Source organism: Triticum urartu, chromosome 5 (genome assembly GCF_003073215.2).
Source record: "Triticum urartu cultivar G1812 chromosome 5, Tu2.1, whole genome shotgun sequence".
Taxonomy (NCBI): Eukaryota; Viridiplantae; Streptophyta; class Magnoliopsida; order Poales; family Poaceae; genus Triticum; species Triticum urartu.
The window spans coordinates 539,287,759-539,302,923 of NC_053026.1; the positions used below are offsets into that span (position 1 = coordinate 539,287,759).

Genomic DNA, 15,165 nt, shown 5'->3' on the forward strand with positions numbered 1-15,165 from the left:
TTTACAGATTTTTTTCCTTGGAAATTTTGCATTTTTTGCTGACGTGGCATGCTGACTGGACCTGTTGACTAGTCAAAACTGGTCAACCAGGTCAAAACCGGTCAACAGAGAGGGGAGGGTTGAATCCTAGCCGGTTTTGAGAGTTGGGGGTTGTAATTTAGACGGTATTGGAGTTCGGGGTTGTAAATTAGACTAGGGCAAAAGTTTAGGGTTGAAATATGGGAAACGATTAGTTTCACCCGGCTGATTTTTAGCGCGCGTCCGCCGCCCGTTGTGCCGTTGGATCCCTGATCCGTTTTCTCCCGCGATACATAGTCTCCACGTCCATCCCTTGCACGTGCGTGGTCCTCGTGGGATATTAGCTGATGCTTATCCATATGTGTTTGATTTTTACTGCCGCACACACTACTTCGTGCACTGCTGCCATGGCACACCATAGCTGCTTTTTTCAACGGCGTATCCTGTGTGTCTTTACAGATGTGGCTTCAGCAAAATCGATAGGTTAGTGTTGCAACGTGCTTCTGTAGTTCAGTTTTTTTTAGGAAAACGCTTGGCTTCTACCGGCGGATCGCACGCGAGCATTCGCCGACTCGTCCGTATGACACGTGTCCCAAGGGAGTGGTCTTTTTTCTTTCTTTCGGTCAATGTGGCCATTGCTCGCTGCTCGCTGCTCAATGTCCACTACGATGAGTTTCCGCAACAAGGTCTCTGTTGCGATAAAAACTGCACTGCAACAAGACTTATGTTTCAGAAAAATTAAATTTAAAGCGAGACTTTTGTTGCAAAAAAATTAAATTGCAACAAGACCTTTGTTGCAAAAATAATGAAACAAGACCTCTGTTGCACAAAAACTAAATTGCAATAAGACCTCTGTTGCAAAAAAGAAATCTTGCAAAAAAAATTTGCAACATGAATCGTGTTGCAGAAATTTCCCGCAACATGACCTATGTTACAATGATAAAAGGGTGACGCTCAGTCGCTCAATTCATCGGATCCATTGCAATTTCTTTTTTGAAACAAGGCCTCTGTTACCGGAACAACTGTAACAAAGCTTATATTGAAAAAAAATTATTTTGCAATGGTCTCTGTTGCAAAAAAAAAAATGCAACTTGACCTATGTGTGTGGCCGGGCTCGACCTACAGCCACCGGTCTGCTGATGGAGCACCTGCTTGGGGAGAGGAGCAAAAGCCGGACGGACGGAGACGCCTTGAGGCAGAAGGCCAGCGGATGTGTGCCTGGGCGTGCTTGTGTGCGTGAGTGCTCTGTGTGTGTTGTGTTTGTGTGCGTGCGTGCGTGCTCTAGCAGCTGGGCGTGAGTGCGTGTTTTGTGCTTGTGTTGTGTGCGTGCTCGCGCTCTAGCACCTGGGCGCCCGGCTGTTGCTGCTGCTACTGCTGCATGCACAGAGTCGGAGAAGGACGCCGCTCCCCTCGCCGAGCTCGCCATGGACAGCCACCACCGTCCCCGGGCATGGAGCCATGGACCTTTCGTGGGGAGCTCGCAAGAGATGCTCGGGGAGGCCGGCGTGGCCGCGGAAGTCACGCGCCCGTGGAGATGCACACACGTCTGTTGGCGATCGTGGCGGACAGCACGGTCCGCGCCGTCATGGTCTCATGGGTAACTGGTTCAGGAAGTGCAGCTCCTTCCTCCGAGAGCTCGCGCACGTGTTGTTGTAGAGGAGGGAGGAGGACGTGGGGAGAGGAGCAGCATCAGCTCGTAGACTGCACTGTAGCATGTGGGGAGGAGTAGCAGTGGGTTGCCATCGGAGTGTGGGAAGAGGAGGAGGAGCAGCACAGCACGGCAGCAAGTGGGCTGCGGGACGAACACATAAGAAAGAAGGGCATTTGGGTCATCCAATTTGTAGTGTAATCTCAAACGGGATAGAAAGGGCAAATCATCAAAGTTTTAGCAAATGTGTGGCAAATAATCAATTACAAGGAAAAGGAGGGCAAATCCTAGAAGTGCAAGCAAAGGCGGGGCAAATCCTCAAATTCCCCTGGCTCCACCCACGTGGTGAAAGAAACTGTCCATCAATTTTAGACGTGCGATGCGGCTAATCAACGGCAGTCGAACCGGCTGATCCATGCGGGAAATCAGCCGGCTGACGCCTAGCGCAGCCCTTGAAATATGCACTTCTCTCTACATATTTTCTGGCTTCACCACTGTTCATGACATGTCACATGTCAAACCGAAAGAGAAGGAGTGAAGCCCGCCCCACTCCCTGTTGCGGTCGGGCAGGTGGAGTGGAGACTACTGGCTAGCCGTGGGTCGAGCCCGAGCCATCGCGACGCGCGCACGCCACTCCACTTCTCTCTTTTTCACTCTGCCCTTGTTCCGTAACCAAAACGGCAGTCGACGGCGGACGGATAACTCCGTCGACTCCGCCCCCATCCCGCCCCCATCCAGAGACGCCGTGAGATACTTTGGTTCCGCATCCCAACGCAGGAAGCAACCGCGGCCAAACTCGCGCCGGACGGACGGTGGCGTGTCCTCCACTTCCGGCACTACCACCACGCAACAAGAAGAGGAGGAAGCCTGCTGGACCGGGGCCCCGCACTGGCACGACTCGTATTCGTACGACGACGCATCCACCACACTCCACGCCCTAGAAGCGAGTGAAACGCGCGCGCGCCGGGAGGGAGAGGGCGGAGATGGCGGCGGCGGCGATGGCGCGGCGGGGTGCGGCGCGGGCGCTGGCGATCGCGCGCCGGGGGATGTGCTCCACCTCGGCGCCCGCGGCGGCGCTGTCGTCGGAGGAGCTCATACGGATGGAGCGGGACTGCAGCGCGCACAAGTACGGTGACTGCAACTCCCCCCTCCTCGCACGCCTTCTGCTTGCGTAAATGTCTCAGCGGCAAAAACTCTGCCAATCATTTCTCCGATCGCGCGAGTAGCGGGCTTTCGCGCTCTGTGTTCGGGTTCGTGTGAGTTGGGGCTGTCTTCGGTTAGCCCCTTTCATATTCTTCTTCGGCACTTCATCTTCAGATAGTGGCGCGGTTCCGCAATGGAGTAATCGATCACCAAATTAGGCTCGCACAAACATTTTTCAGCAGAATCTCACATGTCAATTTTGGGATGTTTGTTTATGACTAGTACCTACTGTATACACAGACTGCAGTTTCTGTATATCATAGTAGTGACAGTGACTCAACAGCGTCGCTTTTGTTTCGAACTAGTCTAAATTCGCACTTGCTTTGATACCTCGGATCGATTGCTACTGCATTTGATTGAGATTCCGACCCAAAATCATGGTGTGTATTTATCTGCAAAGTCACGCTTTCTGTTTTGATGATGCGATGATCCAAATTTCTAGTCTGAAATTCTTGCTGAGCTCAGCATTTCACTGCGTGCAGCTACCATCCGATTCCCATGGTGTTTTCCAAAGGGGAAGGTTCGCATATATTGGACCCTGAAGGCAACAAATATATTGATTTTCTCTCTGCTTATTCTGCAGTCAATCAGGTTATTTTCTCTGCAATTACACATTTTATCCAAGTGCTATTTGACCCTCACAGATCGGAATTGGTTGGTGTACATTCTTCGAGACAACTTATCTATGCTCATAATTCATGATCTTGGTTTGTCAATTCTCTTGTAGGGCCATTGCCATCCAAAAGTCCTAAGAGCTTTGATAGAACAAGCAGAAAGGCTTACACTTAGTTCCAGAGCTTTCTACAATGACAAGTTCCCAGTCTTTGCGGAGTATTTGACGAGCATGTTTGGGTATGATATGATGTTGCCAATGAACACTGGAGCCGAAGGAGTGGAAACGGCTATTAAATTGGCAAGAAAATGGGGTTATGAAAAGAAGAATATACCAAAGAACGAGGTATAACTTCACGATATGGTACATGTGTAATCCTATTAGGGTTTTTCCAGTATTGGTATGTGCTGGTGCTTCAATGGATTTCTGACCTGCTAACAGGCTTAGGTTTCAATTCAGCTCTGACTTGCATCTGTCTAGCATATTATGTTCTCTGGATGGCCTGTTAACTGTTAAGGCTTCTTCGCAAATTAAAAAAAATTACTTATGGTTCTGTTTGACACTGTCGCAGATGATGATATTTGGCTAGTTTTTTTTTCTAATTAAGCAAGCAAATATATTATAAAATATTTGTTTGATGACATATGAGAAGAAATGTGAGAGGAAAGCATCGCATAACAGAGCCTATCCAACTTTAATACTACCATTTACCATAGAGTAAATGTGTCAAAAGTTCCTTTCGCATAACAGAGCCTACCCAACTTTAATACTATCATTTACCATAGAGTAAATGTGTCAAAAGTTCCTTTCTCACAACATCTTCAAAATAAGCGCATCATAGCCCCCAACTTAAGCTAGGGTTGGCCATGATCCCTTCAAAACGTGCGCAGCTCTGTACATATTGGTTTTCACCTCTTCCTTCTATATGAAAAGGCAGTGCTCCTGCCGGTTTCTCAAAAAAAAACAAAAACTTAAGCCTACATTTGGTGATCGGAGATATGCCCGTGCTTTAGTATTGTGTTGCTCCCAGATATATGCTCTTGCTTATTTTATCTGGATATCCTGAAAACACATAAAGATATCATATCATTGTATTAAATAAATGAAAAACTCAATGACAGGCGCAAAAAAGCTGTTGAAGCAGTGTCTGTTTTCCTACTTGTTCTTATTACTGTTTGATCGCTCTGTGATACAACTAAATGAAGATTATCATATTTTATGTCTTGGCAAATGCAGTGGTTAATACCTTGAGAAGCTGGAAGCACATTAATACCTACTTTTGTCAAATGTTTGGAGTTTTGCAGGCTTTGATTGTCTCTTGCTGTGGATGTTTCCATGGTCGGACGTTGGGGGTCATTTCTATGAGCTGTGACAATGATGCAACTCGTGGTTTTGGTCCTTTGGTTCCTGGTCATCTTAAAGTTGATTTTGGAGACATTGATGGGTTGGAGAAAATCTTTAAAGGTATCCAATCCATTGAGCTCTGTCAAAATGTCAAGTGCCAACCATATGCTACTGTTATTAGTGTGTAGAAGCATGCTGACAAATACTATTTGGTTCAGAGCATGGGGATCGTATATGCGGTTTTTTGTTTGAACCAATCCAAGGAGAAGCTGGGGTATGAATCTCTAAGTTACTGGCCTTTTCTTGAATTTCTTGATATCCTCTCTTGCTAGTTATTTCCTATATAGTTAGAAACTAATTGTCCCCTAGTTGATGTTGCATAGTGGTACTGTGTTCATATCGAACTCAGTTTGAGAATTTGATTGACTGGAAGAGCTTGTTAGCTCTGCATGGTATGCACTTTCTGGGCACATCTAAGAGTATCGTATATGCTTGAGCACATTTTCCAGCTTAAATGTCAAGATACACTAGATGTGGTAGCAATAATGATCAACAGTAGAATAATAATCCTGCAAAATGGAAAATAAATAAGAAGAAAGTACTTTATGATATGGATAGACATATGAATTTAGGGGAACCCTTTGATTGCACACTGTCCTGGTTTATAAATTGCAAGTTATTAGATCCAAGCACTGCAGTTTAATCACCGTGCCATATCTCTCTGACATGATAGGAAAACACGTATATCTGGATATTTTAAATCATCTGCCAGTATTCAGATAACTTGAGTAGTTGATTTACGGAACAAAAAATAGACAGTGAGTAATTAGTTCCTTTGCTGACCAAAGTGCTAAAAAGACAGGGCTAGTTTTTCTATAGGTGACATTTTTGGTGCCTCTATCCAGGTTTCTGTTATATCATGATTGTTTGATGTTCTGATGCTACCATTTTTCCGAATACATCCTTTATTCTGTTGCAAATTTGTGTAGGTAATAATCCCACCAGATGGTTATTTGAAAGCTGTCAGAGATTTGTGCTCTAGGCACAACATTCTGATGATTGATGATGAGATCCAAACAGGCATAGCTCGAACTGGCAAAATGTTGGCATGCGATTGGGAAGGTGTACGACCTGATATGGTGGTAAGTGTCTTCTCTGATACTCTCTACTTATCTGCTCCGCTTGCTTCGCAAATACCTGGTGTTGAGGTGACTCTATTTATCTCCTCTTCTACTACACAAGTACCTGGTGGGTGAGGTTTTCATTTTGCTCTAGGATAGCAACTACAATTCTGAGTTTTGACAATGCATCTCAACTCTCCAGATTCTAGGCAAGGCACTTGGTGCTGGAGTAGTTCCGGTCAGTGCAGTTCTCGCGGATAAGGATATCATGCTGTGTATCAAGCCAGGAGAACATGGAAGGTGTGAACTACTGTTAATTTTGTTTGTTTTAGTTCATTCCAAAGCAAAGTTGAATGTAAGCTGATTCAATTTTGTCTTTAGTGAGCACAAATCTCGACATGCCGTCGTCTAGTTTTGACCATCACACTAGGAAATTACACTCTAGATTCAGCTGTATGATCTCTTTGTTATTTTCAGTGTTCTTTTTGTGTATGTCTTGTTCCTGAAATTACCCTTATACAGTTACACTTGATCATTTGCAGTACCTTTGGTGGAAACCCGTTGGCAAGTGCTGTGGCAATCGCATCTCTGAAAGTGGTCAAGGATGAAGGTCTTGTTGAAAGGTACATTATTTTTTTTACAAGAAACTCCAGTAACTGTCTAAATTATATTTTTACAAGAAACTCCAGTAACTGTATTATCCTTTCTTGTTCTGATCATTTGCTTAATTGCAGAGCCGCGGAGTTAGGTCAGGAGTTCAGAGACCAGTTACGAAAGGTTCAACAGAAATTTCCTGATATTATTAGGGAAATACGTGGGAGAGGTTTGCTTAATGCAGTAGACCTAAGCAGCAAAGCTCTATACCCTGCTTCTGCATATGATATTTGCATCAAGCTAAAGGAGAGGGGCATTCTTGCAAAGCCCACGCATGACACCATAATCCGATTAGCCCCTCCCATTTCAATCAGGTACGACCCATGTGCCCATGTGTTATCATGCTTCGTTCCTCTGTTATTCAGAAGTCTGCATTTACTGACGCCGTATTATGTGATCATGTTCGCTTGCTAATACCCCAAACCTGGTTCCAGTCCCGAGGAGCTCGCAGAAGCATCAAAGGCACTCAGCGATGTGCTTGAACATGACTTGCCGCAGTTGCAGAAGCAGATCAAGAAGCCAGAATCGGAGGCGAAAACACCTGTCTGCGATAGGTGCGGTCGGGATTTATAAGGGCGGCCGTTCATCCGAGCAGAGACAAGGTACCAGCAATTTCAGAGACACCGTAACAACCCGGAATAACAGAACATTGATTTCTCACTGTGGTATACCGCACCATGTCGGCACTCTCTGCTCAGAAAATGTGCCATTGCTACATTGATTGTAAATAAATGGAATTTGTCTGTCGACCCATCTGCCCATTCTCGTTATTTCTAGTGATATTGCTTCTCTTACCCCACGCTCACCAGACACCAGCGAGGCGGTGTTCTGTTTTTTTTTTGACGTGATCTTGGTGTTCTGTTTCGTTCTTTCCCGTAGTGTGAGTAGCGACGTTGCCCACTACTGTCTACCGGGGCACTCAAATTCAGCTCAGAGAGTGCTCAGGCAGCACTGATATTCTTGTCATATATGCGAGTGTCCATTGGTTTTCAGTTATTATTCCTATGGCATCAAAAAACACTAGTATGTTTTCCCTGTCACGCTGATCATGCAGTAGCGTTGCTATTATTGTCTGTTTCCTTTCATTTGCCAGCTTTGGCCAGGTCCTCCTACATTTAGGCATTGCCGTCAGAAAATAGAAGCACGCTAATCAATCCAAGTGCTTTAACCTCGTTTTCCTTTCCTCCTTATCCCTTTATATTTATCAAATCAAATTATAAGGGCATGAGGTTCTGAAACAATCGCCGGGATTGAGATTCCGAGGTTAACAATTGGCGTTGCTCTTCAAAAGAATCTTCCAAGAATCAGATCTAAGTGCTCTGAAGGCTAACGAATCGCATGGACCTTGCTGCCGGCGATGGACACTGACGCCCAGGCGCCGGAGGCACCGTCGTCGCCGCCGCCCCGGTCCGCCCGGTCGAGGCCGTCGAGCTGGGGCAGCAGCGGTAGCTCCGAGTACACGAGCCTCCGGGACGTGCTCTCGGAGCTGGGCAACGGCGGCGGCGGCGGCAGCTCCTCCGACCTCCACGACTTCGACACCTCCAACATCCCCATCCGCAACCAGCTGCTCAAGCACGCCGCGTCCGCCTACCTCCAGTCCGCCATCGTCGTCACGCCGCGCGAAAGGGGCTGCCTCAGCAGGGCCTGGCGCCGCCGGTGCCGCATCCTGCTCCGGCCGTGCCCCGAGTGCGAGTGCGACGTGGACGTCGACCCCGTCCGCCGCTGCGCCGCGGCGTTGGCCGGCTCGGTGCGGCGCGTCCTCGCCTCCCTCTGCGGCTGCGTCGCCTGCATGTGGACGTAGCGCGCGCGCACAGGTGCACCGGCCATCGTTGCTGCCGTTTGGCCATGCATGCATGCTGATGCTTTAATTACTACACTGAACATGACTGCTTCGTGTATGTGCACGTAGGCATGATTTTGCTCTTTGCACTCTTAATTAGATCGCGATGCATGCTGTCTGATGCGACCGTACATATTTAGACGTGGGGCTGTTTTAACTTTAATTTGTTGGAGCTGTGAATTATTATGGACTCCAATAGCTGGCGAATGTTCGCTCTAAGGGGTGGCATTTGCAAAAGTTTATGCTGGCGGTTGCTTGAGAGACGCATGGCATTTTCTTCATAGAAGCATGTCAGTTTCTGCGAAGGAAATTTTGAGGCAAAAAACGAGGAGAACCTGTCATTGTTTGATATCGCGCCGCAATAACACTTTCAGCAAAATTCGTTCGTTTGCCATCCCCTTCCCAGGAAACGTCAGTAGATAGCATTACTGATTATTATTGCCTGAGATTCGTTATTGCCCTTGTTAAATCAAATACAAATTGGCGGATCGTGGATGGAGGGCTCATCCTTCTTTTCATTTGAAGTAATCCGGCTTTAGGACACAAGCGGAGAAGCTTCTCCCCACAAAAAAGAGAGGAGGAGAAGCTTCTCATGCCTTTGGGTGTTAACAATGGAGAAGAAAAGAGTGTGTAAATCAATACCAGCTCGTGCCCCTTCCGTGAAGAATCGGATGGCTTATGTGTGAGTATGTGACCATTCAGATCTACCTGTTATGTCCGATGCCACACTATCTGGAACTTTCGGGATATATGCTAATGAAACCTAGTTCCCGTTGCCGGTCCCCGCACCCCCCCCTCTCCCTCGCCGTCGCCAGGGGCACGCCCAGGTAAAGTCAGGTCGTTGGCGGCAGTGAACCTTCGTCTCCTCGCCCGAACATCTCTACGCGGGCTGGGGCATCTGGGCCGTGGACGTGGTGCTAGCCCGCGCCTCCCAGAGCTGGTCATGACAGTGGAGTGGCGATGGCGTGACAAATGTCGTGGTAGCGGTACACACATGGCTAGGCGGCTGCAGCAGTGGTTGGCCCAGATCTGCCCCATTTCGCGGTGCGGGTCGTGGGCGACTTTGGCTGCGAGCGGCCGCTCGTGCCTCGACGCATGTCTAGTGTGAGTGGCACGCTGTGGCGGTGAGGCTAGGGGGTTTGCTGGCCAAGACCATGTCGGGACCTTCCTGGTCCGACGCCTAGACGACAACTAGTCGAGGAGGCATCTCCAGTGAGATCTCTTGGCTATTGTTGCGGTCGATTTGGTTTCCCTCATAAGTGGGCGGGCGGTTCAGCGGTTGTTGGTGGCCTCGTAGAGATTTGTGCTGGCTAGCGTTGTGAGGCGACATAGGGTGTGCTTGGTGGGGAGGTTGGTAGGAGGGATGGGAGGCTTCGAAGTGGTCGGGTTACCTGTCGCCGGCGCAGGGGTGTGCCGGTCGTGGATGCATTCGCTCCTCCTCCTTACCCTTTCCTTAGCCGAGTGTGAACTGGAGAAGGTCTGGCGACGTTCGGGGCAGAGTGACTATTGGCGGCTCCGTCGGCGGGGGGTTGTCGGTCAGTCCAAAGCTGGGGCGTTTGGATGTTCATGGGGTTTTTCCGGATGTTGGTCCGCAGCCTTGGTGCTGGAGGTGCGGTGCTCGTGGGTGGAGCGCATGTCTCGGGTGCGTGGCAGCCATGGCCACACGGTGAAATGGTGTTGGTGGTCTGCGTATAGCTAGGCGATGGTGTCGTGGGTGCCCTTACTTCTCGGGGTACCCTGGTCTACTGGGCCGACGACGCTGGCATATGCGGGCGTCGTCACCATCTGGAAGGCTCTGTTGCGGTTGCTCCCACCTCCTTTTGTGCTGCTTGGGGTGAAAAGTTGATCTTCGGGGTCAGGCGGTGGCGGCACTCCAGTGTCGCGCCATTCTTGAAGGCATCGTCTTGCACTACAAAAAAGAGACACGTCATTGATGATACATGTTTGTCATAATAGATCATGTTTTCTGTCACCCATGTACATATTTGATGAGTTTATGACAATAATCACTTTTCATCACAGAAGTGTCCATTGCCATGATGATAAATGGTGCGTCGTAGAAGAGTTTTTCGTCAAGAGTAACCAACATGTGGCAGCCACTGTAACAGGTCGCCGTTAATCTATCGGGTGCGGGTTTTGGATTTGATACCGTTAACAGCTTCAACCAGTGAAACAATTTTATGTGTCGGCTTCTCATTCGCCAACGAAGCCACAAATCAGCTCTACCTATTAAAGATGTCACCCATTCAACAAATAATATGCTCTTATATAATTTTGACACGTGGCACGGACCCAATAGAGGCTCGTTTAGTTAAAAAGATTGTGTCAGCCAAAGGCCCACAAGATTTAGGCAAAAGTTAGCGGGTCAGCCCACTAATGGGCGTACCTATAGCCCATTTACAGCCCCATATCGCCCAACCCATAAGGATAAGTGCCAATTTGGCTCGTCATCGGCCCATGGGACATTCGGCGTCATTATGATCCTTTGGACTTCCGGTCCATTAGCAACTCATGGAGTTTATGCACCCAACTCTGGCCCGCTCTGTCTTCTGGCCTAATAAAGGCCTGTGGTACACTTGAACCGATTTTTTAAAATCTCCCGTTCACCTCCCACTGGTTAATTATGTTGATCCTACACCAAAGCAAAAGCACAAGAAACTAACATAGGAGCAAAGTGTTCCATGGCTGGTTCAATTTCTTTTGTTGGTCAAATGGACCCAAGACTTCGCTGGCAAATCATGCCATCAGAGATCAACAAAGGTGGCCAAGTTTCAGGTCAAATGACCAAGTGGATCTAGGGGTTACTTCACAAGTGCCATGCCATCAAAACGAATCTTCCAACTCAGAGACGGACTCGATCATGACCTTGTTTTGGATATGCCCTTTTGCCATATCCTTTATCTACAACTTTTAAGTTTCATGGTGATGTGTTTAAACTAATCGGAATGCTGCATGTTAAGTGGGCTTTATTGATTTAAAGTCAGGCGCAACTTGCATCTTCGTTCTGAAAAAACAAGTGCCATCAAGACTCAAAACTAGGGTCTGGATGATTTGGTAGAAAGGTGTACTACGAGCCTCAATCATTTTGCATATACAACCCTAGGAGGCTATATAATATTTTCCAAGATTTATGGAGGGCATCAAAGTGTGGTTTAGAATTGATGACCATTATACATGAAATTAATGTCCACTTACAATAATTGAACTAGATCATGGGACATTTTCGTGGAACGGGGTTTCATATGTGGAGAGAAATTTATAGGAATTTTTAAAGAATTTTTCATGTAATGTGAATGGTGGTTGCTTTCGAAAGAAGGCCAGGGTTTTGGAATCCCAATGTTTAAAAATATTTCTTTGAGGAAAAACGAAGGGAGCAAGCTCCAAGCCTCCAACTACAGAGGCAATAATAATTGACGAGTTGAAGACCCATCCATCAGCCACCAAAACTCTGGGGAAACCGAAATACATGCACAAATAAAAATAGACACACTTAAAAGCAGTAAACATATTATGAGGATTTCACAACGAACATCTCATTCAAATCTTTATTAGCCCCACTTGATATAATAGGTCTGCCACCACGACATCATCAGGGAGACTGAGAGGATAATGGGACTCCCCGAAGTTTAACCCCCTCTAGAACAAAAAAAACGTCAATAGCTAGTGCAGCCATGACCCGGTCCAAGTATGGTAGCAAAAAAGTTAGTAGGGGCGTTCTTGAGTTAGTGATGTGTCTGGTCGACAAAGATTGTCACCGTTTTAGTATATCACACTTCTTAAAAAAGGATGCTGCATCTCTCATGCAAGTTTTCAATGATTGCCTCCTTTTTTGGTAATTTTTGGGAATTAATACAAGCGAAATAGTCAGCTAGTCCTCATCTAGGTAGGATGAAGCAGTACTCCATTGAACTATTGTGGCGTCGTTTTTCAAGAAGACATGTGAAATCCAAGTCCGTCTTAGAGCATCACCGGCAGCTCCCCTTTCCTCAATAATTTTCTGATATTGGAGAAGTTGGGCCAAAAAAAGGTGCTTTGGTAGCTGCCCGTTCCCTAATATTTTTGGTGATCCCTGAAAAATCACCCCAACTCCCCCTTTAATAGAGGGCCTCTCTCCTTCCCGATAACCCCTGTACAAGGGGGCCATGCCACATCACCGAGCCACCGCCATCTCCGCGATTGCCACCGCTGCCCACCGCGTTGTTGCAATCGAAAATCGCCACCATCGCTGTCGGCAACCATTGCACCATTGTCAGAAAAAAAATGGCATGGTCGGGAGAGAGCAATATCTCATCAAGTGGAGCCCACATGGCCACGTTGGGTATTGAGGATGTATTTATTAAAAAAAAATGAGACCTCATAGAAGAAACTCCACAAGCACTGTGCATTCGAGTCAGGACTTGAATTCGGGTGGGCTGGCAGCAACCTCAGCTGCCTAGCCAACGGGTCCATGCCCCATCCTCAGGATGTAATTATTGAGAAGCTACAAAAGCAATCCACCTGAACGCCAAAGAATTTGTTAGAAGAACACCAATAACCACCTACTGGAAGAGATTTTTCGGGGAACTGATGGAGATGCTCTTAGTGCGGTGCACACGTTGGCTTCTCCTATCTTTGACCATCAACAAACAGTTGGCCGGTTTTTCTGCCGCGTCCAGCTGAAATCTCCAACCAAAAGAAACAGATCAGCATGCATGCAGGAACGATAGATGGCAATTGGCTGGAATAAACGATCCCGAGACAATACAGATAAGCTGATTTGTGTTCCTTTGCGCGATCCAATCGCCCCAGGGCAAAATCACGCGAGGTAATCTGTTGTTCCTTTGCGCAATCCAAACGACCAGCCCCCTCCGGTTGTTCTCTCTGGTTCAATCATTCATGGCAGCACATGTCTGTTCCCTTTGATAAGAAGATCGATTGATTCTCTCGACCCGCGACGAGATCGAGTCTCTGGCTGGCTCATCTGTATGATGGTTCTTGAGGTTGCAGTTCGCCGGCGGCGAATTTAACCGGATTCTGGCGGCAAATCTCTTCTCCGACCCTGCGTGCTGTTCCTTGGATGGTAGTGGAGAGAAAGATGCAGCCATCGCCGCCGCCGGAGCACAGGAGGGTGATCCGCTTCGTGACCTTCCTGGCCCTCTCCCTCCTGGCTTTCTCCTGCTGGGCTCTCGTCAACTCCCGGATCAACAACGCCATCCTGATAGCCGATGCCGACAAGACGCCATTGCTCGCCGGCGGTGATGATGACAGAGACAGACACAGTACTGGCGGCGACCATCCTGCGTCGATCCCGGTGGCTGTGCCATCCAGTAGTGACTTGATGGCGGGCGCCGTCAGGATGGGCGGTCCGGTTGTTCGAGAGACGCCGTTGGCAGAAGGAGGAGGCGAAGAAGAAGGGAGCGAGGGATCATGCGACGCGGAGAGCGCGCAGCTCAGGGTGTACTTGTACGACCTGCCGCCGGAGTTCCACTTCGGCATGCTGGGGTGGGACGGGAAGGAGGGGGAGGCGGCGTGGCCAGACGTCCGTGACCCGGGCGCCGTGCCACACTACCCCGGCGGGCTGAACCTACAGCACAGCGTCGCGTACTGGCTCACGCTTGACATACTGTCCTCCACCCTGCCCCACAGTCCGGACGGCGGCGGCGGCGGCACGAGCAGGCCTTGCGTCGCCGTCAGGGTGACAAACGCCAGCCTCGCGGACGTCTTCTTCGTGCCCTTCTTCGCGTCGTTGAGCTACAACCGGCACTCGAAGCTCCGGGGGAGGGATATGGTGAGCAGGAACAGGATCCTGCAGGCCGAGCTGGTGAGGTACCTGATGAGGCAGGAGGAGTGGAGGAGGTGGGGCGGCAAGGACCACCTCGTCGTCCCTCACCATCCCAACAGCATGATGCAGGCCAGGAGGAAGCTCAGCGCCGCCATGTACGTGCTCTCCGACTTCGGGAGGTACCCGCCGGACGTCGCAAACCTGAAGAAGGACGTCATTGCTCCTTACATGCACGTGGTCCGGTCTCTCGGGGACGACGAATCGCCGGCGTTCGAACAGCGGCCAGTCCTGGCTTACTTCCAAGGAGCCATTCACAGGAAAGATGTAAGTGGCAGAACGTTCTCTTCTCTGTGCCCTGTCAAGGTTTAACAATTGGGAACTTCTTTGGTACATGGTTTCAGGGTGGAAAGGTTCGTCAGAAGCTGTACCAGCTTCTCAAGGACGAGAAAGACGTGCACTTCACCTACGGGAGCGTCCGGCAGAACGGGATCAGGCGCGCCACCAAAGGCATGGCATCGTCCAAGTTCTGCCTGAACATCGCCGGCGACACGCCCTCCTCGAACCGCCTCTTCGACGCCATCGTCAGCCACTGCGTCCCCGTCATAATCAGCGACGAGATCGAGCTCCCTTTCGAGGACGTCCTCGACTACTCGGAGTTCTGCGTGTTCGTCCGTGCGTCGGATGCTGTGAGGCAGGGCTCCCTGCTGCGCATTCTCCGAGGCGTGACCAGGGACCAGTGGACTACCATGTGGAGAAGGCTGAAGGAGGTGGCTCATCACTTTGAGTACCAGTACCCTTCGAAGCCCGATGATGCTGTTCAGATGATATGGGGAGCCGTGGCTCGCAAGATGCATTCTCTGAAGCTGCAGCTCCACAAGACTGGCAGGTATCAGAGAACACATTCAGATTCATGAAATGTCTAGCTATTTGGAGCTAGCTTGCAGTTTTGATCCCAAGTGAGAG

General features: G+C 48.9%; 3 protein-coding genes across 3 annotated transcripts; all 3 read left to right on the forward strand.

Annotated features, from left to right (window-relative positions):
• The first annotated feature begins 2,336 nt into the window (after positions 1–2,336).
• Positions 2,337–7,395, forward strand: LOC125510517 (ornithine aminotransferase, mitochondrial). Its single transcript, XM_048675730.1, has 10 exons — positions 2,337–2,792; positions 3,352–3,460; positions 3,597–3,827; positions 4,787–4,946; positions 5,045–5,100; positions 5,816–5,968; positions 6,150–6,247; positions 6,490–6,570; positions 6,682–6,915; positions 7,036–7,395. The coding sequence occupies exons 1-10, from the start codon at positions 2,650–2,652 to the stop codon at positions 7,172–7,174; spliced, it is 1,404 nt and encodes a 467-aa protein (XP_048531687.1). The 5' UTR covers positions 2,337–2,649; the 3' UTR covers positions 7,175–7,395.
• A 151-nt stretch (positions 7,396–7,546) lies between these two features.
• Positions 7,547–8,584, forward strand: LOC125510518. The gene has a single exon (XM_048675731.1). The coding sequence runs from the start codon at positions 7,959–7,961 to the stop codon at positions 8,400–8,402; it is 444 nt and encodes a 147-aa protein (XP_048531688.1). The 5' UTR covers positions 7,547–7,958; the 3' UTR covers positions 8,403–8,584.
• A 4,303-nt stretch (positions 8,585–12,887) lies between these two features.
• On the forward strand, positions 12,888–15,165 carry LOC125556646 (probable arabinosyltransferase ARAD1). Its single transcript, XM_048719334.1, has 2 exons — positions 12,888–14,526; positions 14,604–15,165. Exons 1-2 carry the CDS (start codon positions 13,498–13,500, stop codon positions 15,114–15,116), a joined length of 1,542 nt encoding a protein of 513 aa, XP_048575291.1. The 5' UTR covers positions 12,888–13,497; the 3' UTR covers positions 15,117–15,165.

Bases quoted from the DNA above. Each gene is read 5' to 3' on its own strand.
- LOC125556646 (XM_048719334.1), top strand. From the start codon at position 13,498: ATGGTAGTGGAGAGAAAGATGCAGCCATCGCCGCCGCCGGAGCACAGG. The intron at 14,527-14,603 runs GTAAGTGGCAGA...ACATGGTTTCAG, and splicing joins GAGCCATTCACAGGAAAGAT to GGTGGAAAGGTTCGTCAGAA.
- LOC125510518 (XM_048675731.1), top strand. From the start codon at position 7,959: ATGGACACTGACGCCCAGGCGCCGGAGGCACCGTCGTCGCCGCCGCCC.
- LOC125510517 (XM_048675730.1), top strand. From the start codon at position 2,650: ATGGCGGCGGCGGCGATGGCGCGGCGGGGTGCGGCGCGGGCGCTGGCG. The intron at 3,828-4,786 runs GTATAACTTCAC...GGAGTTTTGCAG, and splicing joins AGAATATACCAAAGAACGAG to GCTTTGATTGTCTCTTGCTG. The intron at 5,969-6,149 runs GTAAGTGTCTTC...TCAACTCTCCAG, and splicing joins GTGTACGACCTGATATGGTG to ATTCTAGGCAAGGCACTTGG.